Source organism: Schistocerca serialis, chromosome 1 (assembly GCF_023864345.2).
Source record: "Schistocerca serialis cubense isolate TAMUIC-IGC-003099 chromosome 1, iqSchSeri2.2, whole genome shotgun sequence".
Taxonomy (NCBI): Eukaryota; Metazoa; Arthropoda; class Insecta; order Orthoptera; family Acrididae; genus Schistocerca; species Schistocerca serialis.
This window is the reverse complement of record NC_064638.1, coordinates 674,913,103-674,936,901: the sequence shown is the minus strand read 5'-3', so window position 1 is coordinate 674,936,901 and position 23,799 is coordinate 674,913,103. Positions and strand designations below refer to the sequence as shown.

Below are 23,799 nucleotides of genomic sequence, written 5' to 3'. Positions count from 1 at the left end.
TGTAGTATCTGCACGCCTTGCACTTTTTGGTCTATTGAGCATACTGTATAGGAAAATTTTAAAAAAAATCCAAGGAGTGCATACAGAACTTCGACAGGCTCTGGGTAAACAATTTAAGTTCAGAAATAAAGGTGCTAGTATCAGAGTTTTATGAAAATGATTACTACAGCAGAACAATGCAAGAAAGAATATGTTACTGTAAAAATGGGAAATGTATGGGTGCAGATGCAAGAAAAGGCTCTTGCTTTGTAACATTTCTAAACTTTATGTAGAATTCAAGGAAGAATATTCTAATTTTGTTGAACTGTGTTGTGAAAAACCAGACAAACTGACCACACACAGAGCTTTACGGCAACAGCACAATATGTATATCTCCAATTTTGTAAGGATCATGTGAAACAAGATGAAACTGAAGTAATAGTGGACTTTTCTGAGAATTATGCATTTATAGTGCAAGATGATATTCAAGGATACCAACGGGACAACAGCCAAGCAACTCGACAACCATTTATGATTGACAATAGCAATGAATCAGGTGGTGTGTCTGTTATTAACTTGTGCATTTTTAGTGACTGTTTAATTCATGATGCCATTGCAGTTCATGCCTGTGGCATGTGATGGCTTATGTTAAAAGTAAGCTGCCTCACATACGTTCTACAAAGTACTTCAGTGATGGGGCAGCTAGCCAGTACAAAAATTGTAAAAATCTCAAAAATTTATGCATGCATTTCCATGGTTTTCAGATAATGCAGATTGGAATTTTTTGGCAACAAGTCATGGTAAAAATGTATGTGACGGAATTGGTGCTACCATTAAGTCATCTAGTCTGCGGAACCCTTCAGAAGAGCACATTCTAACACCTCTTCTATTATTTACCTGGCCACAGAAAAATATCTCTGGTGTACAATCATTTTATGTTTTGAAAGATGAGGTGAAATCTGTTGAAGAGTTGCTAAAAAGCAGACTGAACCTGTTAAAACTATTGCAGGCACAAGGAGCCATAATCACTTTTCTCCAGTGGATTCTGGTGTAATGCAGATGAGCAGACTATTTGGTTATAATGCACAACGTGTGTCTTCACAGTATCTGACCCTGGATTCAGAAGCAAAAGCGTCAACATGCAATCAGGTTGCTATGTTGTTGCTATTTATGATTACGAATGTGTCACAGAGTGCTGTGAAGCTGGAGGTGATGTAGTAGTGAACTTCATGGCACCAGCAGAATCATTTCACCGGCCACATTTGACAGACCTGTGTCGGATTCCTTTCGAACGTGTTGTTATGACAGTTACAGTTGCTACTGCTGTATCAGGAAGAAAGTACAATTTGCCACTCGATGTACAGAGTACAATAGCTACTGTTTGGGAAGACTTCTGCTCTAAGCACAAACAACAGTTTCTAGCAGTTAATGTGCATTAAACATTAATGATAGGTTGTGTTTATCTATATATTGTTACTTAGTAGTTAAACAATGGGCAAGAGGATAAGAAGAGGCAGAAGAGTTTAAGGTACTTTTTTTCTGAAATTGTGTTCTGGAACAATGGTCACATCACCAAATATATCTCTGTCAGTTTTTGTTGTACACAAAGTCCTTCGAATAACATGTTCAAATTTTGAGACACATAACATTATAATCTACTTATGCAGTGTGTGAAATTTGGATTGGATATCATTTGTCCATTTTATTTACACCACTTTGAAACTACACGTTTTTGTGGTGATTTTTCAGGTTTTTGTATTTTCCTTCATGTGTAACTCCATATGTATGAAAGATGTAGACGCAATGCATTGTGTGTGCGTTTGGCTCACATTGCACTTACTGTAAAAAGTATTTTCCCATTCCTGAGTGATTTATATTTGGCTTGGCGGGCACCTACGACATATATCTTCTAACATGTTACATTTTGTTATCACATTTTGATATTTATTATTTTCCCTCAGAAACATGTTGTTGGTGTTTTGCTGCATTGAGTTTGTTCCCTAAGTGGATGTTATCAGATGTAAAAATTTCACGGGTTTGTGAGGAACAGATCCTAAGTTATTAAGCCCTGAAGTTGGCTCTGAAGATTGATTGCCAAATGTGCATTTCTTTTTCTGGGTCACACCACCGTCTTTTGCAGGCTATAATTCTGAACTAATTCTCAGGGGAATCTAATACTGTGTATGTGAGTGTTCCATACATGGTAGCATTGGTGTACTAAATTTCAGCCAAATCTGTTTGAGCTGGAGCCCCTGGTTAAATTGACATGGAATGACCCAAAATGAATGAACAGAAATGCTAAGACAGACTTTGGCATTTTCAGATCATGTTCTGAAGGCGGCTGTTGAAATATGATGGCCTGATCTATAGAGACAGTGCCTTCACAGTCAGTAGAGCATAAGACGGAACACTCAGCCACCTGAAGTTACAACGTTGGCCACTGGTGACTTCAGTTCCCCAATGGCAGTAGAAGCACTGATGGATCAATGTTTGAGCATTCAGCAATCTTTTTCTCCCACTACTCCACTGGCAGCCGAATGTAACTGTGTTGTGAGGGAAGGGGTGGGAACCAATAAGAATATGTGGGGGGTGCAAAACAGCAAAGACACTTATTCTATTTGTCACTCAGAGTTGATGACAAAGTACGCTGTAGAAATATCATGTTTCATAAATGGCTGCATGTTGGCTGGACAGCTGAGTGCAATACGAGTGTGATACAAACAGTGGATTTCCTGGGTAAGCTTAAGAACGCAATTCCCATCTGTTTCTGTTTTTGTTATTTAACACTAGAAATCCTAAGTAACATAAGTCATATAATTAGGAGACATATGTTCCTTTACAATCATTAATTTATATCTGAATATATGAACCAATTAAATTTGTATATTGAAAGAACCGTCAGTTGAATCATGCACCCGAGCAACATTGTAACCAACACATTTGTAGAAAGTGAATTAGAGTAGATAGAATGTTGTAGCTAGTTCACTGCATTTGTTGGTTAAATTGTTTCCACTGCAAATTATTTTTGGTACCATTGTTGCGCTGCAAAGTCTGTGTTGCAGTAAACAACACTGTAAGTGAAGGCATCATGGATTATGCATCAAATGCTGTGGCAATGAGCAGAGTGAATGAGTACCTGAATAAAGGAAAGAAACTAGAGAGATTTGCAGTTAACATTTGTGACAGGAAGGCCAATAAACACAAGGCATTGAGAGATAGTGGAAGCCCTTATATATTGAGGGTAATTGGTTCTTTTCCTGGAATATTGCCAGCTGATGGGGTGGGTGGAACAGTATTGTAACTGCTGCTCATAATGAGAAAACGTTTCTCATAATTTGCATAGCCAATAAGTTCTATGTGTTAAATGTTTGCAGCAATCTAATATAATAGTGTAATACTTTTGCCCTAATGGAATAGGCAAAAATTCATTTCATGTTAATCGCCCAGGCAATAGAATTCCCATCGCTATCAATGAAAGTTGATTCCTAGTCTGCAAGATGGAACCTAGAGCATTTCAGGGGTGTTGGTACATCAGACCAAGTGTTGCATAGAGGCTCATTCAAAATAAGTATGTCTGACTACAGATTTCACCTGATGACCCATTTATATTAAGGGGAAGAAAAGATAATAACATCCTGCAACTGTGGGTCTATAAAAAGATTTCAGAGAAACTGGGAGAATAAATCACCATCTAACATTGCAGTTATCTCTATACTGCATGTTAAACTTACACCAGTCAAAAGCACCAAGAAGCAAGACTTATTCAACATCAGTGAGTAAATTCCATAAAAGCTCCATTGACAAAAATAACCAATGAATTATTCAGATCTGGCTGTTTCCCCAAGCACCTAAACAAGCAAAAGTAATACCCATATGTAAAAATAGTGATGCAGAAAATGTAGAATACTACAGATCAATCTCTTCCTTGCCCATCATTTCCAAAATGAATGAAACACTAATGAAAAAAAGATTAATGAACAGCATGGTCTCAGGCCCAAAAGAGGTACAAAATCTGCTATTTCACAGTTTTCAAAACTCATTTGAGAGCTGCTGGACAAAAGTGAACATGCAAATGTAATTTTCTTAGATTTATCAAAGTCATTTGGCACAGATGACCACAGAATTTTATAGTGTATATTAGATTTACTAGGAGTAAGGTGAGGTTTAAGTCTACAAGTTGATATCTCACATATTCAAAACATTTTAATGTAAGCATCCCGCAGGGGAGTGTGTCAGACCAATCCTTTTTCTTATCTACATTAATGATTTCCCATGGAGTGCCAGATGTCAAGAAAATTACTGTGTGCCAATGAAAGTAACAATGTGATCACACATAAAAATCCAACACAGTTGACACAAAAGGTGAGTACAGCCCTCAAGTACATCCACGACTGGTCATTGACAAAATAAAGTAACTTTAAACATAAAGGAAACTAATTTACGTACTTCTGTTGGGGGGGGGGGGGGGGGGGGGGGAACTCGATGGTGCTACATTAAAAATTAATGAAGATGCTTTAGAATGTGTAACATATACCAAATCCTTGAGCTGAATGTTGACTGCCAGTTGAAATCAACAGAACATGTAAGGGCTTTGGCCAAGAGACTATCCACAGCATTTAATGTTCTATGAATCCTTGCACCAGTGTGCAGTGTTTCATGCCTCTTAGTGACCTTTTTGGATACATACATTCAGTCCTCAATTATGGAATCATGTTTTGGGGTACAAGTGCTGAGAACAGGCAGGCTGGCTTTAGCATATAGAAAATATTGTAAGGATTGTAACAAATAGCAGCAATAGAACCCATTGAATTGATTTACTCAAAAAGCTACAAAATTCTGACTGTCCCATGTGAATAAATCTTCCAGGGTATAATTAAAATAACTATATATAGCCACTTTATAATTATGAATACACCATATATTATGCAACAGTATATGACATAATTATAGATATTGTAAGGCTAATTATTTATAAGAACTGTAAAAGTTGTAAGAATCTATTTTTGTTTATTTAGTAAGAAATATTGTACCAACAATTGACAACATCTGTATAGTTTATTTTATTGTACAGATGAATAAATATATCAGTCAATCAATAAATCAGTGTTTCAGTATGTACTGAACTGAAAAACTGAATTTTTCCAGTAATTACCAAACGAATAGAGAATTTGAACACTAATTTTTCAAAGACCCATTGATTGAGAGATGGCAATGTAATGCTGAAAAAACATGTTTAGTGTAATTACAAAAGCAATGATGCTGAATTTTTCAGTATTTTCTGTTGCTGCCTAGAGAGATTTGCATTATAATAAATATTACAGCGTATGAGTTTTGACCGGTTCTATAGTATTTTTGCAGAATAATCTTTCTATTTCTGTAATGAATAACATTGAAAAACCAGAGTGACTCAGCAGTACAACACAGTTACTACACAGATAGGTATTTTTTCTGGAAAATGAATATATTAACATACCAATTTTGTAACAGCTGTTAGAAAAATATACAGAATGGGATTTTACCTCCTATGTTCTGAGTTGTGTCAAGAAAGCCCAACTTGGCAGCATCAAAACAGTTATTTTGTTCTCCTGTAAAATTTGTTTTTTGTTAGTTAAAATGTTGTTCAGGTGCACAGTTCAGTCATTGTATAAATACTTTTCTGAAAGTGAAGCTTTGATGAGTGATGTCCACAGAGAAGTACGTGGTCAGAAGAAAGATGATTCAGATATATACAGAATAAGCAAGCAAAGTGTCTTCAAAGAGACTGCAAAATTGATGAACTATGGTTGAGCATTGTATTGCATGATATGAGTTAGTTATTATATCTACATAAAACATGACATTTATCAAAAAACAAAGATGATGTGACTTACCAAACGAAAGCGCTGGCAGGTCGAAAGACACACAAACAAACACAAACATACACACAAAATTCAAGCTTTCGCAACAAACTCCTTCCCTCTTTCCTGATGAGGCAACAGTTTGTTGCGAAAGTTTGAATTTTGTGTGTATGTTTGTGTTTGTTTGTGTGTCTTTCGACCTGCCAGCACTTTCGTTTGGTAAGTCACATCATCTTTATTTTTTGATAAATTTTTCCCACGTGGAATGTTTCCCTCTATTATATTAAAACATGACATTGTGAGATGTTTTGGAGGACTTCTTGCAGCATCTAAAGCAATTACACATCACAGAATCTGATGTAATGGTCAGCTTTGATGTGGTATCTCTGGGTGCTACAGGAAGTCTCACTGGACCTGATTGCCAAGAGATTTGATGAGCTTTTTTGGATCTGTTCAGGAATATGCTGATCTCAACTTATTTTCTGTATGATGGCCAATATAATGAGCAAACAGAAGGTGTAGCCATGGGCAGCCCTTTGTTTCGAGTGGTTGTCAATATGTTAATGCAGAGATTTGAAGAGAAGGCATTAGAAATAGCTAGATACAAACCCACATGCTTCTTCTGGTATGTATGTGATGTATTAGTGATGTGGCCTTAGAGTATGATGAGTCCGTGAGTTTCTGGAACATCTTAACTCAAGCTACTCAAATATTTAGTTCGCCATGGAACTGGAGAAGGATGCCTAGGTGTCATTTATGGATATACTTGTCAAGCGGAAAGTAGGTGGGTCATTTGGCTGCGGTGTATATCACAAACCCACGCACACTGATTTATACTACAAGCCAGCAGCTGTCACCATCCTGCTCAGATGAATGGAGGTCAGAAGACAGAGGTCCACAGAGCACACACACCTTGTCACACCTAGATAGTTTGACAGCAGAAATAGAGCATATACGATCAGAGTTTGTCAAAAATGCATACACTGACAAACAGATTCAGAAGGCCTTTCAACCAGCCACTCCACCTTTCGATCTAGAAAAAGAGCTAGATGAAGCAACGATTGCGGTGTACTGCCCGATGCGGGATCTATTTCCAACAAAATCAAGAGGATTCTTGGGAAGCTTAATATAAAATGTGTGTTCTGTCTACCTACCAAAAGGTAGGACTACTGGTAAATGTGAAAGATGACCTGGAACTACAAGAACCAGGAATGTATATCACACCTTGCCAATGTGCCATGACATATATTGACCGAAAAACAAGGGCAATGGACATCACATGCAAAGAATATCAGAGGCACACCCGGCTAAAGCAGGCAACAAAATCAATGATCATTCCATTAACTATGGTTAAACGGAGGTTCTGGCACAGACCAAGGAACTGGGATAGTGTTATAAGAGAGTCAGTCTATAGAGATAAAGGTGACAGAAAACCTCATGAATTGTGACTCTGGGTACATAGTAGAGCCTGAGATCCGGCACTGGAGCTGCTGAAAATCCAATGGGGCAGCAACAGAATCCTACAAAAAGAACAACTCAGACTGTGGATGCGGTGAATGAACCCCTTCAGATACATCAGACCAATGATTGAACATTGCAGGATGCTTTTAGTGTGAGCAGGCCATGGAGGAACACATAGAATGGATTGGACTGAAAATGGAATGCCAGTATGCAGACAGGTGCACTGGACCAAAGATGAAACACCAGAGATTTCTGTGGCACACCATACCAAAGAGGGAACACCTAAGGATGCATTTAATGGGAGTGAACTGCAAACATAACACCTGGAACCACCCATGGAGGAGGAAGACCATAGGTATTAATACAGGACATGTTCCACTCAGTGAGCAGTCTCAGGTAGCACCTGATGAAGATAAAAAGTCACATTGTCAGAGTATTGTGCAAGAACAGTGCTGACACCTGACAGAATACCCAACACCTTAATATGTCAATGGATTTCCAGGAAAACTTGAAGAACTATGTAAAACATGTTCACACATGATGACAATGCAGGTAGTATGCTAGTATGTTGACTTCTTGCACACAAATGTTTGAGTGTAAAGATAAAAGCTAGAAGTTCATCTTTTGGAGCATTTGAAGCCCTCTCATCCTGGAGTAACATTATGTGAAGGAAAAATATTTATTTGAAACATCAATTAAATGATTTAGTTTATAGCTGGTTGCCAAATAACTAGTGAGAGCGATACCAACATTTCAAAACTGAAACAGAAAATCTGCCCAAATCCATGAATTTGATGTGTGGATTCTTATTTTGACACTTGAGTAAAAATTGGACCTTGTTCATTTTTTGCCATTTCTGACTGATGCAATGATTTTTGTAGTGAACAGAGATCTGTGGGGGCAGAAACTGGACCATGACCTGAAGTATGTTTTTCTCCCCCATCTACAGACAGAACTGTGTACTTTAAGAAGTAAAATAACCTTTTTCACTGATGTAATGGGACATGTTCATTGAGTTTGGAACATTGTGGATAGTGATTTGAAGTTTCAAAATTTACAGTGATTTTGGAGATGATAACTGTAAGTGAAACCACTACAGTGCCTTAAATATCTGTGTATTCCAATTTTTAAGTCTCAGTGCTTCTGCTTTTATGAATTTAAACACAGATTATGCATGTTACTTCATCATTATTTACGTACTTTTGCATCAATGAAAGTGGGTGCAAATTCAGAGGTGTCATAGAGAATGTATCCATTGTCAGGGATGAAATTCAGATATTCCATGATTGACATCAAAGATTGGAAGAATGTGAACAAACTGGAGCTGGTGGTTTATCTTTCACTTAAAACATGTCAGAGCATAGCTGTTGTATCCATAAAAATATGAAGAAAAAGCTTTCTCTAAATGGAGTTAATAAATAAGAGATATGTTACTGAAGACAAACTGGCAGCTGCATTGTTGGTAAGGAGGAAATGCTGAGATTTTGTAAATGTTTGGGTAAGCTGCCAGTTTAAGGTATTTGCTTGTTTTGTGGGGCAGACGGAACACTTGGAGCACCTTATGAGAATTACATCACTGGAGACCTGCCGCAACAGGTGAGGACTTCACACACAATGTGCAAGACAACCATAAGACGGCCAAGGCAGCAGCAATCAGTGTATAGAATGCCTGATGTGGCAAAGATGAGAAACAGAGCCTCAGATGATCGGCACAACACCAGATGACTGCCAAGCCAGGTGTGGATAATGGTTGGAGTACTAGTGGGAAGAAAACCAACCCTGGCAAGCGTGCACCACAGACGGAGTACCTAATGCTCTGCAGACCAAAAGTGGAGCATGCAATTATGGGCACGACAACAGAGGACATCCAGGCCAGGTTCAGATGGCAGTCAGAGCACCAGTGGCAAGAGTGGACAACTAAATGTGGTCCCTGGTGGGTGGACTCTGCGGACAGAGCATCCGATGTGGCAGAGACGAAAAACAGCATCCGATGTGGCAGAGACGAAAAACAGAGCATCATCCAGGACCCAATTCTCCCTTGGGCCAGCCTCAGTATGCACCTGAAGAAGACAGTGAGTCACATTAAAATATCATACAAGAATGACACGAACAACCGGCAGAAGACTCAATTATTCAACATGTCAATATATCGCCAGGCAAGCCAGAAGAATTACATTAGTTGATTCTATTTTCTAAGTCATCTGAACGTATAGTCTGTTCACTGATGATATTTCACATGTAAAGAAATTTATTCAAAAGTTGTACAACGTAAATTACTAACAGTCTGAGAAACTGTGGAACATATCTAGAGACACAGTATAGTGTCTTCTTTTTGAAGAAACTTGGAGGATTTAAGCACATTCTTCTGTTATAACAGAAACAGAATTGACTTAAATTATGAAGGTTTTTACTATGAGAGGTACATGTGCAGTGAAGAGGTGCACAGTAGAGGATATTGTTAAAAATCATAATTGTAATCTGAAAGAAATGTAGTGACAGTAGACTATGAGGAGAAATTAAGTAGAGTAACTAGATAAATAAACAAATATGCTCAAATAGAACAGTTTTATTACATGTGTCACATAAATGTTGACTATATTCAGGCCTTGCAGGGTCACTTTTGCCCAGTGTTTTCAATAATACTTGTTAAAATGGTAGTTCCACATCTTTTCATGAATACTTGAGGAAACTCTATGTTCACAGGGACTAAAGCGTTCTGTCACCACTCTTCGTGGTGGTACCTTAGGCTACGCTGAGATAGTTGCAGTGAAGGTGAGGTGTACATGCAGTACAAATAGTTTGTGCTTTGTAGGTGTTTGGTAACTGGTGTAACAAGCTTTTGTGGTACAGTAACAGGCCCTAGTGCTGTAGAATGCTCTAACGTCTTCAGCACTGCATTTTATTTGCAGTGAAGATTTGGTAGAAAGTGTTGTGTGTTGCATTAGCTACTATTTTGTTTCAGGTTTCCTAGTGTTTTAATTTTGTTGTGTAATTGTTAACAAATGTCCATGCAATTTACAACAGCTTGAGCCATTCTTTCAGCATCAAAGTTATTTATTACAGAACATACACCATTTTGTACCCTTTGTCCACTTGTAATTTACTTGGTCACCGCTTGTAAATTGGAGTAGTTTATTGCCAAGAAGTACCTCTGTCGCTTACTAAATTTAGTGACCGATTTGATCACAGATATTGCTTTTTATGACTGCTGTAAGCCGATAATTAGCCATCTAAAGATCACGCTTACCCATTTCCATACTAGTTTATCTTGTAATCTGTATTTGCAAACTATTGTCTGCATCCTATCATGCAACAATCTGCACAAGACAATGATAACACCAGTTAACAGACACAGACTGACCTGTTCAAGCATATCGTGTGCAGAAATGAGCTGATGAAAACTTACTAGCAGCCAAAAGTGGTCATAAAAGCTGACAGAGACATCAGTAAACTTTGTATACAGCTTTCAGTAAGTGAATGTGTCTCTTTACAACTGTTAAATGAACTTCTCCATTAAAAAAAGATAATTTGTACATTTTCATTGTGTAACCAGATCAATGAAATGAAACTGTGACACAATGAAGTGATTGTTTTGGGTTACTGTTGTCACTGCAGTATTTGAACATTTGAAATAATACTGATAATTCATTTGACTGATCTCTTTGAAGCAAATTGAAGAAAAAATGAAGGAAGTATGATATTTGTTTCATCTACATATATTTTAATATTCTTCCATAATTTTATGAAGCACAAAACCAGCAAAAAGATTTGCTACAAAAGCTTTATTGCTTCAGAATCAGACAAATTGAATTCCACATTATTAAACTTTGATGCTATTGAATAACATGCAAAATCTCTTGTAAATTGAGTAGGAGCTTGTTAAATAGTTGGTGTAGAGATTAATCTTCTTTGTAGTGTAGAGTGTGGAGCGTTGTTATCTTAATGCTTCTGTTGTTAGCATGTTGTAGCTGTGGTTAATCATGTAACATTTTTAGGGTCTGCAGGAACTTGGCCATAACATTTCTGCACAACAAATAATTAAACTCAAGGTAAGAGCACTGGCAAAGCTTTAGGTATGATGCATGAATCCTGCATGGTACGGGGAAGCCACAAAGAAATGTTTAAGTTAAAATTATTTATGTTCAGATAATATGGTTTTGCCCTTGAAAATATTGTAGTTGACTGATAATGCATGCTGTTGTGTGTGATGATTAATTATATCTCATATATACCTTTGCTTATTGATTTAAATTTGATTGTAAGAAATTTTGAAAAGAAAATTTAAAAAATCCATGCATTTGTTGTTTTTTGTTCAGTGCATAATTCTAAACAAATTTTGTGACTTGTTGGATTGTAAGTCCTGTAGTGTAGCAGCAGCAGCATCTTACCTCTCTCTCTCTCTCTCTCTCTCTCTCTCTCTCTCTCTGTGTGTGTGTGTGTGTGTGTGTGTGTGTGTGTGTGTGTGTGTGTGTGTGTGCAGGGCAAAGAATCCATGAAATGTCCTTAGAAGAAGAAGAGACATATTAGTGAATAGACACTAAACTAGCTAGAAACTTGGAAGTGGAAGAAGCATTAGAGAGAAAATATAGTACACATTGACAAAAACTGGATGATACAATCTAAACATTTTGGAGGACATTAAATACAATATACATGCAAAAATGAAAATATTAGCTGAAAACAGGAGTTTACAACATCAAACCAGCAGAAAGAAAATAACAAAAGAAGTGAAAGTTTTTTAAAACATGTCTTTAAATGAAAGAACCATTGCTCTTTTAATTGAGGTTTACAAGTGAAATCAGGATTTGTACTTCATATGATAGTTGCTAACCATGTTTTTGAAACATGTTCCTGAAGAAACTAATTTGTTGCATTCCATTTGCTTTTGATAAGATTATTTGCATAAGATATTTAAAGGACAGAGTCTGCAGCATGCTTCAGTATACTCTTATATTCTAGAACTTAGAAATGGATGTGGTAATAAACCAAATATATTTAAAATGCACAAAATTACTTCATCATACAATTAGGTATGATCAGTTATTACTGATTTTGCTGTATTAAGTGTACTGCAATTAATTAAATGCAGTTTTACACAAGACACATTTCACTTTTATACTGTCTACTTACATTAATGTGAACATCTGTCAAAAACCTGAATAACCACATTTGCAGTGTGGACTGCTGTGAGACGTGCAGGAAAAGAGTCACTGAGGTTGTGAGAAGTACTGACAGGGATATAAAGCCATGCCAGCTGCAGTGCCATGGCCAGCTACACTAGGTTTCTCAGTTGAGGATCAGTGGCACAAACAGCCTGATCAAGATGGTCCCACAGATTGTCAATCTGGTTTAAATCCAGGGAGTTTGGTGGCCCGGGGGGTATGGCAAACTCATCCTGGTGCTCTTCAAAGCAGGGGCATACACTGTGTGCTGTGTAACTTCTTGTATTGTCCTTCTGTTAGATGCTATCATGTTGAGGAGTCATTCTGGTGCTTTTCGAACCACACACGTACACTGTGAGCTGTGTGACATGTTGCATTGTCTTACTGGTTGATGCCATCATGTAGAGGAAATATAAACTACATGTGGGGGTGGACATGGTCCCCAAGTATAGATGCACACTTGTTTGATCCATTGTGCCTTCCAGAATGATAATATCACCCACAGAATGACAGAAAAACATGCCCCAGGTGATAACGCTCCCTCTTCCTACCTGGACCATACTGACAGTGCTTGCAGGGTGTTTGCTTTCAGACACTTCACGCCGTACATGCCAACAGCCATCTGACCAGTGGAGCATAAAATGGGTTCCATCTGAAAAGGCCACATGTCGCCACTCAGTGCAGTACTGGTGTGCAAATTCCAGCCTTCATTGCTGATTAACAGCAGTCAGCATGGCTGCATGAACCAGGTACCTACTATGGAGGCTCAAATGCAGCAACGTTCGCTGAGTGTTCATTGAGGAGTCATTCTTGCTACCCCTTGGTTCACCTGGGAGGTCAGTAACTCAACAGTTGCACATCTGTTCACCTGTACACATCTCTGCAGCCATCATTCACTTTTGTCATCTACGGCCAGTGGTGCACCACAGTTTCCTCAGTGCCAGTTTTGGATTGCGCTGCTTTGCTGTGCTTGGTATACTTTAACATGAAGGCAAGCAAACAGCTTACAAACTTAGCTGTTCCTGAAATGCTTCTGCCATTGGCTTGAAAGCCAGTTATCATGTCCTTTTGGACATCAGATAAATCATTCTGTTTCCACATGATGACAATGACTGCACTGTTTTCCGTGTACCCCTGACATGCTTTATGTACCCTCCACTGCTAATGCTACCAACTGCTGCCTTTGAGTGGTTAATGCACATTGACACTGAACATGAGTGGGTGGTCACATTAATTTGTTTAATAAATTTGTCTGGTGTAAAATTCTCTTGAGTTAATTGTAGTAAGCTTACGATGGCAAAACCAATAATAATCGATCTTAAAAGATGCTACAGAAGATGGCCATGCAGACAAACATATGTAGGTATGATATTAAGAAAATTTATTTTATTGAGCAGTTGATACTATAATATTTATTATATTTTGTTATGAATAGATATGTAAACTGGAACAGTAGTGAATGTCTTTGTGCTTGATACACAGGGTGAACCAGGTGAACCTGGACCACCAGGCCCACCAGGACCTCAAGGCCCAGAAGGTCTTCCAGGTCACGACGGGCGACAAGGAATTCCAGGAGAACCAGGGCCACCAGGGGAGAGGGGGCCACCTGGTGTTGCTGGACCACCTGGAACTGCAGGCAGTCCAGGTGTACCTGGTCCTCCAGTAAGTTATACAGCATTTTCCACTGCAAAGAACTGTCGTATTTCATATACAAATTTAATATTTGTATCTCATATTGCTGTATAATTTTTACCATTAATGACTATGACAATACTGACTTTTATTTGATGCAGAAAACTGAGTGACATTTTACCAAACAGAATTGTGGAATTTGCACATTCTTCGTTGCAGATGGCATGCCACAATTACCATTATTGCATTTAACTGTCTGTCTGTCTGTCTGTCTCTCTCTCTCTCTCTCTCTCTCTCTCTCTCTCTCTCCACTCTCTGACTTACCATACGAAAGTGCTGGCAGGTCGATAGAAACACAAACAGACACATACATACACACAAAATTCAAGCTTTTGCAACAAACTGTTGCCTCATCAGGAAAGAGGGAAGGAGATGTAAAGACAAAAGGATGTGGGTTTTAAGGGAGAGGGTATATATATATATATATATATATACCAACAATTAAAGGGAACAGCCATGGGTACCAGGATGGCCCCCTCGAACGCCAACCTATTGATGGGTCGCTTAGAGGAAGCCTTCTTTGTTACCCAGGCCTGCCAACCCAAAGTTTGGTACAGATTTATTGATGACATCTTCATGATCTGGACTCACAGTGAAGAACAACTCCAGAATTTCCTCTCCAACCTCAACTCCTTTGGTTCCATCAGATTCACCTGGTCCTACTCCAAATCCCATGCCACTTTCCTTGATGTTGACCTCCACCTGTTCAATGGCCAGCTTCACACGTCTGTCCACATCAAACCCACCAACAAGCAACAGTACCTCCATTATGACAGCTGCCACCCATTCCACATCAAACGGTCCCTTCCCTACAGCCTAGGTCTTCGTGGCAAATGAATCTGCTCCAGTCCAGAATCCCTGAACCATTACACCAACAACCTGAAAACAGCTTTCGCATCCCGCAACTACCCTCCCGACCTGGTACAGAAGCAAATAACCAGAGCCACTTCCTCATCTCCTCTAACCCAGAACCTCCCACAGAAGAACCCCAAAAGTGCCCCACTTGTGACAGGATACTTTCCGGGACTGGATCAGACTCTGAATGTGGCTCTCCAGCAGGGATATGACTTCCTCAAATCCTACCCTGAAATGAGATCAATCTTTCATGAAATTCTCCCCACTCCACCAAGAGTGTCTTTCCGCCGTCCACCTAACCTTCGTAACCTCTTAGTTCATCCCTATGAAATCCCCAAACCACCTTCCCTACCCTCTGGCTTCTACCCTTGTAACTGCCCCTGGTGTAAAACCTGTCCCATGCACCCTCCCACCACCACCTACTCCAGCACTGTAACCCGGAAGGTGTACACGATCAAAGGCAGAGCCACATGTGAAAGCACCCATGTGATTTACCAACTGACCTGCCTACACTGTGAAGCTTTCTATGTCGGAATGACCAGCAACAAACTGTCCATTCACATGAATGGACACAGGCAGACAGTGTTTGTTGGCAATGAGGATCACCCTGTGGCTAAACATGCTTTGGTGCACGGCCAGCACATCTTGGCACAGTGTTGCACCGTCTGGGTTATCTGGATACTTCCCACTAACACCAACCTGTCAGAACTCCGGAGATGGGAACTTGCCCTTCAGTATATCCTCTCTTCTCGTTATCCAATCAATCTCTGCTAATTTCTAATTTCAATTTGCCACCGCTCATACCTCGCCTGCCTTTCAACATCATCTTTGCCTCTGTACTTCTGCCTCGACTGACATCTCTGCCCAAACTCTTTGCCTTTACAAATGTCTGCTTGTGTCTGTGTATGTGCAGATGGATATGTGTGTGTGTGCGAGTGTATACCTGTCCTTTTTTCCCCCTAAGGTAAGTCTTTCTGCTCCCGGGATTGGAATGACTCCTTACCGTCTCCCTTAAAACCCACATCCTTTCGTCTTTCCCTCTCCTTCCCTCTTTCCTGATGAAGCAATATATACATATATGACAAAAGTGCCATTTTATCAATCAAGGAGTGCTGTATTGCTGCATATGCTTCTCGAGATGATAACAGTTAATGTTCTTGAAATATGTGACCATCTTACAGATGATATTATAACTGTCCATCACTGGAAATACTTAAAAACCTTAAGTGTAATTTTTCTGTTGTGCACTGAAAATCCATAGCCATTATTTTATGACCATGTGCATTGAGTAAAATAGGTGATAGACTGAGGGTTTACATGAAGTGTAGCAACATAATTTGTATTTCAGGTAGCACAATAATACATAGCTACAATCCATTAATCAAGAAAGTTTATCTCATTCAGCCACTTTTCATGTTGTGTCAATCCAATCATGGAGGAGAATTGTAAGGGATGTGAAATGAGTTAAGGTGTAGGTTAACAAAGTTTAACAGCAGTCAAATACCATATTTATATGGTACTGTTGTTAAACCCCTATGAAGTATTTGTGCTTACTTGGTCTATATTTAACACAGAATAATGAAGTGGAATGCTACTATTTTTATTCATTCCCAGATTCATTCATTCAGTCATGAAAAAGAGCTACTGTCTCCTCCTTATTTCCCATAGGCAGTTCAACATTTTTATGACCACATTGATATTTATCACTAACTATAGTCATCTTTGCCCCATATTAACAAAAACCGGTTTGCATGAACTTTGCCACTCACATGCAGCCAACAGGAATCTTTGCATTCAATATGGAAATAATATAATCGGTTGAGAGCATTTCTAATTAAGTAAGTTTTTAATTTTGTTTCAGTTTATAGGTATTCACAATTTCTTGCTGTATACCAGTTGGGAGGTTGTTGGATACTTTTGAAATACAACACAGAAACTCATTCTGAACCTGGAAAAGGTCTAAATGGATAGTATTTTTGTGTTTTGTGTTGTGGTTGAGTAAATCACGTTTTAGCTCAAACTGATGTCTGTTATTACCAATGAATGTCATTAAGGGAGTGAGTGTAAAATATCAAAGATCTTCAACGATCTCTGAAGAGGTCTTAAGAAGTGGATTTGTGTTACTTACACAGTATTTACTCTTGTACTGGATGAATGCTTTCTGTACTTAGCTGGATGCCACAGAAGATAATTCTGTAACATAAGAGATACTGAAAGTGAGTGAAATAGACAAACACTCTAGTCTTCAAGTCAACCCATGAGAGATACCTCTAAGCATGAAAAATGCCAAACTGGGGCTCTTTGTTAGTTTTTCTATGTTTTGACTTTATTTTAACTCTTTATCCTGCTGGATTAGGATTTTATGCTTAATATTTTTACAGTGAAGGCTTTTGTGACCAGATGTGTTAGCTGGTAATCATCTGCATTATATGGTTGTGGTCTGTGAAACTTTTTCATACCTGATGTTTCATCCAGAGCTGTCATTGGGAACAGAAATGTTTGGTGGACCACAAACATAAAACCTGGAAGATTTATCAGCAGCTAATACAATGTTTAGTTTATTGTGTGACCATTAATGTACTTTTAGAAATGTATGTGCCAGTGGTATGTTTAATTGGAGGTAATGTACTTTCTGTCACCTAATGTCATTTGTAGTAATTTGCGTATCCATAGTATTACTCATTGTGAGATGAAGACTTTAATTATTTTGTACAAACTAGATGCTGGCATGTTCAGCCACCTTCTCAGCTGTGTCTGTTTTAACTGAGTTTGGGTATATGTTTATTATGTTAATATTATTGACAAACATTACAGCTTTTGAATAGTCCATTAAAGTGATTAAGAAGAGGAATAGACCAGAAACTAAATCATATAGGGCATCATATTTTAGGTTCTTCTGTTCTACCATTCATTAAAGTGATCCTGTGATTTCTGTTATGGAGATATAAATCTATCCATGTGAGAAGGATGTCAGTAATTCCAAAAAATTGTAGGTATTTTGGACAACATAAGCAAAGCCTATGGAAGTTTACAGAGTATGTCAGCATTACAGTTTTCTTGTTTAGACCTGGCAATAATTAAATTGTGGGGCCATATGTGGATTTTACGTGAAGAATCCTATATGCATGCCAAACTAAGGACTAGGTAAGACTGTAGGCTGTCAAAAATGAGTCAGTATACAGGATATGATGATCCTACACCAGTGTCAAATTGTAAGGAATCAAAGATTCATAAGATGCACACTAAAAATAGGTGCAAGGAAACTCTCATCATGCAGGCTGTCATAAATTTAGATAAGGAATACTTATTTAAGAATTGAAATATTAAAGTAAGCATCAGGTGCAGAAAAAACAAATGTTATACAGATATAAACAAATGGGACAGTTATTTAGTAAAGATACTTATACAAATAGCAAATGATGTTGCAGATATGAAGCAAACAAAATAAAATAATATGCCAGTGGAAGAGGAAATTGTTAAATAGGTGAGAGTTTCTAGTGAATGATAACAGAATGATTGAAACAAAACTGTTCTTGAATTCTCCTATGAGAATGTGAGAAAGATTTAAAATCATAGGAGATTGAAGAAAACAAAACTGGAATATATGTTGGATGGATATCATGTCTTACAAGACTCTCAGACCAAAAACAAAAGTAACATAACATTTGTAATGAAGGGGAAATGACTTATGCTATACATCACTCATTCTCAGTGTGGCATAGAAAGGAGTGAGACATTCAGCCATAAATTTTTTTACCATATACCTAGAGGTGTAAAGATTTTAATAGATAACAGAATTAACTGTCATCTAAAATCATATCTGATTGATACCTCATTCTACTCCATAGAAGAACGTATTATTGTGAAATAATATTGTGTGTGTGTGTGTGTGTGTGTGTGTGTGTGCGTGTGTGTGTGTGTGTGTGTGTGTGTGTGTGTGTGCGCGCGCATGTGTGGTCAGAGAGAGATTGAGCATAGTTAAGTATAAATCAATTTATGAGAAAGAAAAAGCAACTAAAGGTAATGCCATATTTTTCACTGAGAAAGTGTATAATAATTATAAAACTGACTTGTTACACATCTTACAGAGAGGTCACAGTTGCAGTACATCAATACATGGACCATATAAATGGCTAAACTAAATTATATTGTAGTTCAAGACATGGTAAGAAACGTAGATAATTATATAGTGAAACTAATTTTATTCTGGAAGTAATGTCAGAAGACACATGTAAAGGCATTAAAAGAACGAAAAACAAAAGGTGCAAGATATTTGCTAAACTTAGTTAAAAAAAAAAAAAAAAAAGAGAGAGAAGAAGGGATTTTTTTGGGGGGGGGGGGGGGGGGGCAGACAAACAGACTGGCTTTAGCCGTGGTTGTAGTACAATGGACCATGTGCTCATTTTCCACAAAATTCTTCCAGGTATGTGATGCATAGGGCTGAAGGTTGTCATACCTATTTCATTTATGTATTTCATTGTATTTATAGATATGTGGAGGAGTCCTTTATTCAGCAAATGGCTGGTGGTCACAGTGGTGGTGGTGATGATGATGACACTGCTGTTGTATGACATTTTCTCAGACTGTTTTGATATCATAGAAGAAATGAAATAAGAGTTAAATTAGATTATATTTTCTTATCGAGGGTGGCTACTTGTCTAGAAGACTAGAAAAATGGGAATTCTCAGAGAACATGAATTTATTGAAAAAATCAGAAAATCTTAGGGAAAAGTGAAAGAGTCAGGAAATTCTCAGAGACTAGGAGGAATTTAACTGCTTATGGAAGAAATCAAATCTACATAGTTATTTTCTTACAAATCACTCCGAGATTCTGCTTCAGAAACAACTGGCTGTTAGCTGTTTGTTGTTGGTTGATTGTTGCTGCATCCAACGTGCTTGACAACCTTGAGAATCTACAGTGTTGTCCATTGGTTCTTGGGCTCCAGTTTCGTTTACCTTTGCATGATTTTGTGTGTGACAGAGTGTTGTGTGTGAGAATTTGAGACAAAGTCGTGAATTCATCATTCACATAAAATCGAAGTATTTTAATTTTTTTTAAAAATAACCTGTAACTGGTATTTGTTCACAGTGCCCTGAGTCATGGCTCCATAGTTCTGGGTTGGCAGATGTTGATGGAAGTCTATTGAATTTGGCCCACTAATGTTTTGTTTCTGGCTGCTGTCAACACAGGAGATCTAACAATACAATATTGATGTATACCATAACTGTAACGAAGTGATGTAATGCCATACTGTGCAAACCAGTGCATGCAGGTGTAGTGCCTGCACTGTCTATTATGATGCAGCTTGCTGCCCCCAACCCACTGCCCTTCCCCCATTGCTATCGAGGATGGCATTTCTACTACTCACTGGGGACTGTCGTATACTCGAAAAAGATATGGATTGTGATGTGTTTCCTGTATTGGTTTGTTCTATTAGGTGACTAGACAATTCAAATATTGCCTGAAGGGCTATGGCAATTACTCCATATATCAAGAAATTCATCAAGGGCATGAAAAGGACAAATGTGAACCTATCCACAAGAGCTACAGAGCAGTTGTGAAGTATGCCAATGGTTCGTTGTTGCAGGCAAAATTCATATTTTTTATTTTCTTGGCTGCTGGTGTGCAATCCTTTCTCCAAAATTTCCCATTCTATGTTACATTAGTTCCATTTCTACACACATCCTTACCTATGATTAGCAAAACTTGATGAAATGAGTAATGAAGCATGAAATGTTGAGTAATGCTGCATTGGTAGAACATTAGGACATTAAAAATGACAGTAATTCACTCCCAGAAAAGATTGTTTCTTTGAAATTAGATATTTGTAGTGAAGTGAAGATGGTTAATAGCACTAAGATAGCCAAATGTCTTAGTTTCAAGGAAGAATGAAATATACTGCTTCAAAAACTCATCCCTAGAACATTTCTCTGAACTCTGACTTAAATGTTGGTCAACAGCTACAAGTAGTCTTAATGACATTTTTGAAAATAATTTCCTTTTGAGACAGTAGCAGCTGAATAAACTTCTTCCAATACTTGTGGTAAAGAATTAACTTCAAAATTCTTATGCATGAGTTCTGTGAACTTATAACTTGCTCACAAGTAATGTATGCATTGTGAATGTGCATTTATCCACCAAACCAGTTTTATCATTTCCAGAGAGCATTCTGGATTACAAATTTGCAAACTTCTTGCACTCAGTTAAAATGATAATCTGTCTCTTCTACAGCAACACGAATGTAGAGCAAGGGTTCTCTGTAAATGCAGTGTGCTCGTTTGAGAATATGAAAGAAGAATCAGTTGTTAAAATGTGTCAGGTCTGTGATGTTGTCACGGAACAAGGTGAGGTAGAGAATGTAGCCCTAATAAAATCTCTTCCATTCAGTATTAGAAATATGCATTCTTTGCACATTCAACATAGGGAGCATTGTCATAAAAAATTGGCTACTGTAACATATGAGCCAAATACACTATAAATATTATGGTACTTTGATAATTTTATCTTTTGGACCATCTAACGATATCTGAATGAAACACAATTTTTGTGCCATACATGTTTCACCTTTATTCTCTGCAAGGCATCTTCAGTCACCTGGAATATGTACATATTTTTACTATGTAGTTTACAGTTTAGGGCAATTTACCTATAGGTTATAAACAGTTCTGGTGGTTGGTTTTTGCTATGATGCAGTAAAATGTTTTAAATTCTACTTTCTTTTGGTGCTGTTCCTTTTTTTTATAATTGCCACTTGGTCTTTTTGTTTTCCACATTTCATAGCACTAGGAACTGAACATTTGTTTTGATGTGATGTTTTGGTTTGTGTTGCCAACTGTTGGATGTTATTGCCAAAGATTGAATGTTAGTGCCAACTTTCATGTGTAATCTTTGAGATGTGTGTGATCTGTTTGTGTATGTGTGTGTGTTTTTGTGTTTTGTGTGAAATAGTATTTGTTTTTGGTGAGCTTTCTTTTCTTTTCTCCTCTTTCTTTGTGTGTGTGTGTGTGTGTGTGTGTGTGTGTGTGTGTGTGTGTGTGTGTGTGTGTGTGTGTCCATCCAGAAGGCAAAGGGGGGGGGAGGTGGGGTGGGGGGGGGGGGGGAGGGAGAGAGAGAGAGAGAGAGAGAGAGAGAGAGAGAGAGAGATGATTTTTTGTGGCTGCTTTTGTGAGAGGGCTGATTTTTATCTTATTATTTATTTTGTTAAGTGTAGTAGGGAGTCTGTACTGCTGTGTGTTTGCTCATTTTTCTTGCATTTGTATAAGGTATTTGCCATGGTTATTTACTCTCATTATGTTCAAAAACAAACATGTGATAAATGAGCAAACACACATGAGTACAAACTCCCTACTACACTGCCCCCTCCTCGCAGGCAGTCAGGCAGACACACAGACACACACACACACACACACACACACACACACACACACACACACACACACACACACACACACACGAAAAGAAAATGGAACAGGAACGTAAGATGCAGAAAATTGTCCACACAACCTTTAAGTAGAATTTAAAAAATATTACTACATCATAGCAAAACCAACCACCAAAACTGTTTATAACCTATAGGCACATTGCCCCAAACTGTAAACTAAATAGTAAAAATATGTACATGTTCCAGGCTACTGAAGATGCCTTGCAGAGAATAAAGGTGAAAAACGTATGGCACATAAATTGTGTTTCATTCAGTTGTAGTTAGATGGTCCAAAAGTAAAAATTATCAGTATACCATAATATTTATTGTGTATTTGAAACTTAACCCATTGATTCTTATTGTCACTCCTCTACTTGATGAGATGACATGGGAAAGATGAACTTCTTTCCTCTTCATAGGAATTTACAAAATGGGTGGTCAAAGGCAGTTGCAGAAATCAATTGTACAATATTTCTGATGTTATTAATAATTCATTGATTTGAAATCACAAAAAGTCATTACATACTGGTATGCTGAAGACAAGTTCTTACTGATTTAAGAAGCTGTTTTAAGTTTCTAAAGTAACTGAACTAATATTTATGCTGTTCTGTTCACTTTGAACATACAGTAGATTAGTTTTTAAGGAAAAGTGCAAAGAAAAGGAATATTTCTCTGGCCAGAAAATGGCAAGCACACATGAGCCCAAGTGAGTTGCTTTAATCTCTTTTTGGTAACATTGTTTCATTATTGTCACAGAGGAGATTGTGGTGTAAATGTTCTTCATCATGTCTTTGCATATTGACCTCTGGGAAATGCTTCAAAGCGCAAGAGTGGGATGGAATTCTTTCACTGCATGTAGTGCAAGACGTGGTTGAAATAGGTTTTCTACTGACATATTCATCATCATTAATTACTCTACCTTGATCACTGAGGGATTGACCTGAACAGAACAGTTCAACACTATGTTAGTAGAGAATAGTAGAAGACCTTTCTGAAATAAAGTGCATGTGGAATTACTACACACATTTATAATTTGGTGAAACTAGTTGGTGAGAGAGGTTCTCTCTTCCAAACACACACACACACACACACACACACACACACACACACACACACACACAACAAAAAAATTGCAACTACAGACTAACACACACACACACACACACACACACACACACACACACACACACACACACACACACACACACACAACAAAAAAATTGCAACTACAGACTAATTTTATTCTGTTGAATTTCTGGGATTAGAGAACTAGGACTAGTTTGCATCATATGAGTCTTTATATACAATGCACAGTGGTTGGTTCTAACACGAATACATCGCATAACTGTAGTAACTTCATGTGTAAATAAGTATGCTTGTAGAATGAATATC

The 23,799-nt window shown here is 37.9% G+C and overlaps 1 protein-coding gene across 1 annotated transcript in view; it reads left to right on the top strand.

The window, feature by feature from the left end:
- LOC126423533 (collagen alpha chain CG42342-like) overlaps positions 1-23,799 on the top strand; it is a 649,892-nt gene that overhangs the window by 73,173 nt on the left and 552,920 nt on the right. Inside the window, exons 6-7 of the mRNA XM_050087251.1 lie at positions 9,981-10,049; positions 13,922-14,101. Coding sequence (XP_049943208.1) covers positions 9,981-10,049; positions 13,922-14,101 — 249 coding nt within the window. The remainder of the gene's footprint in view (positions 1-9,980; positions 10,050-13,921; positions 14,102-23,799) is intronic.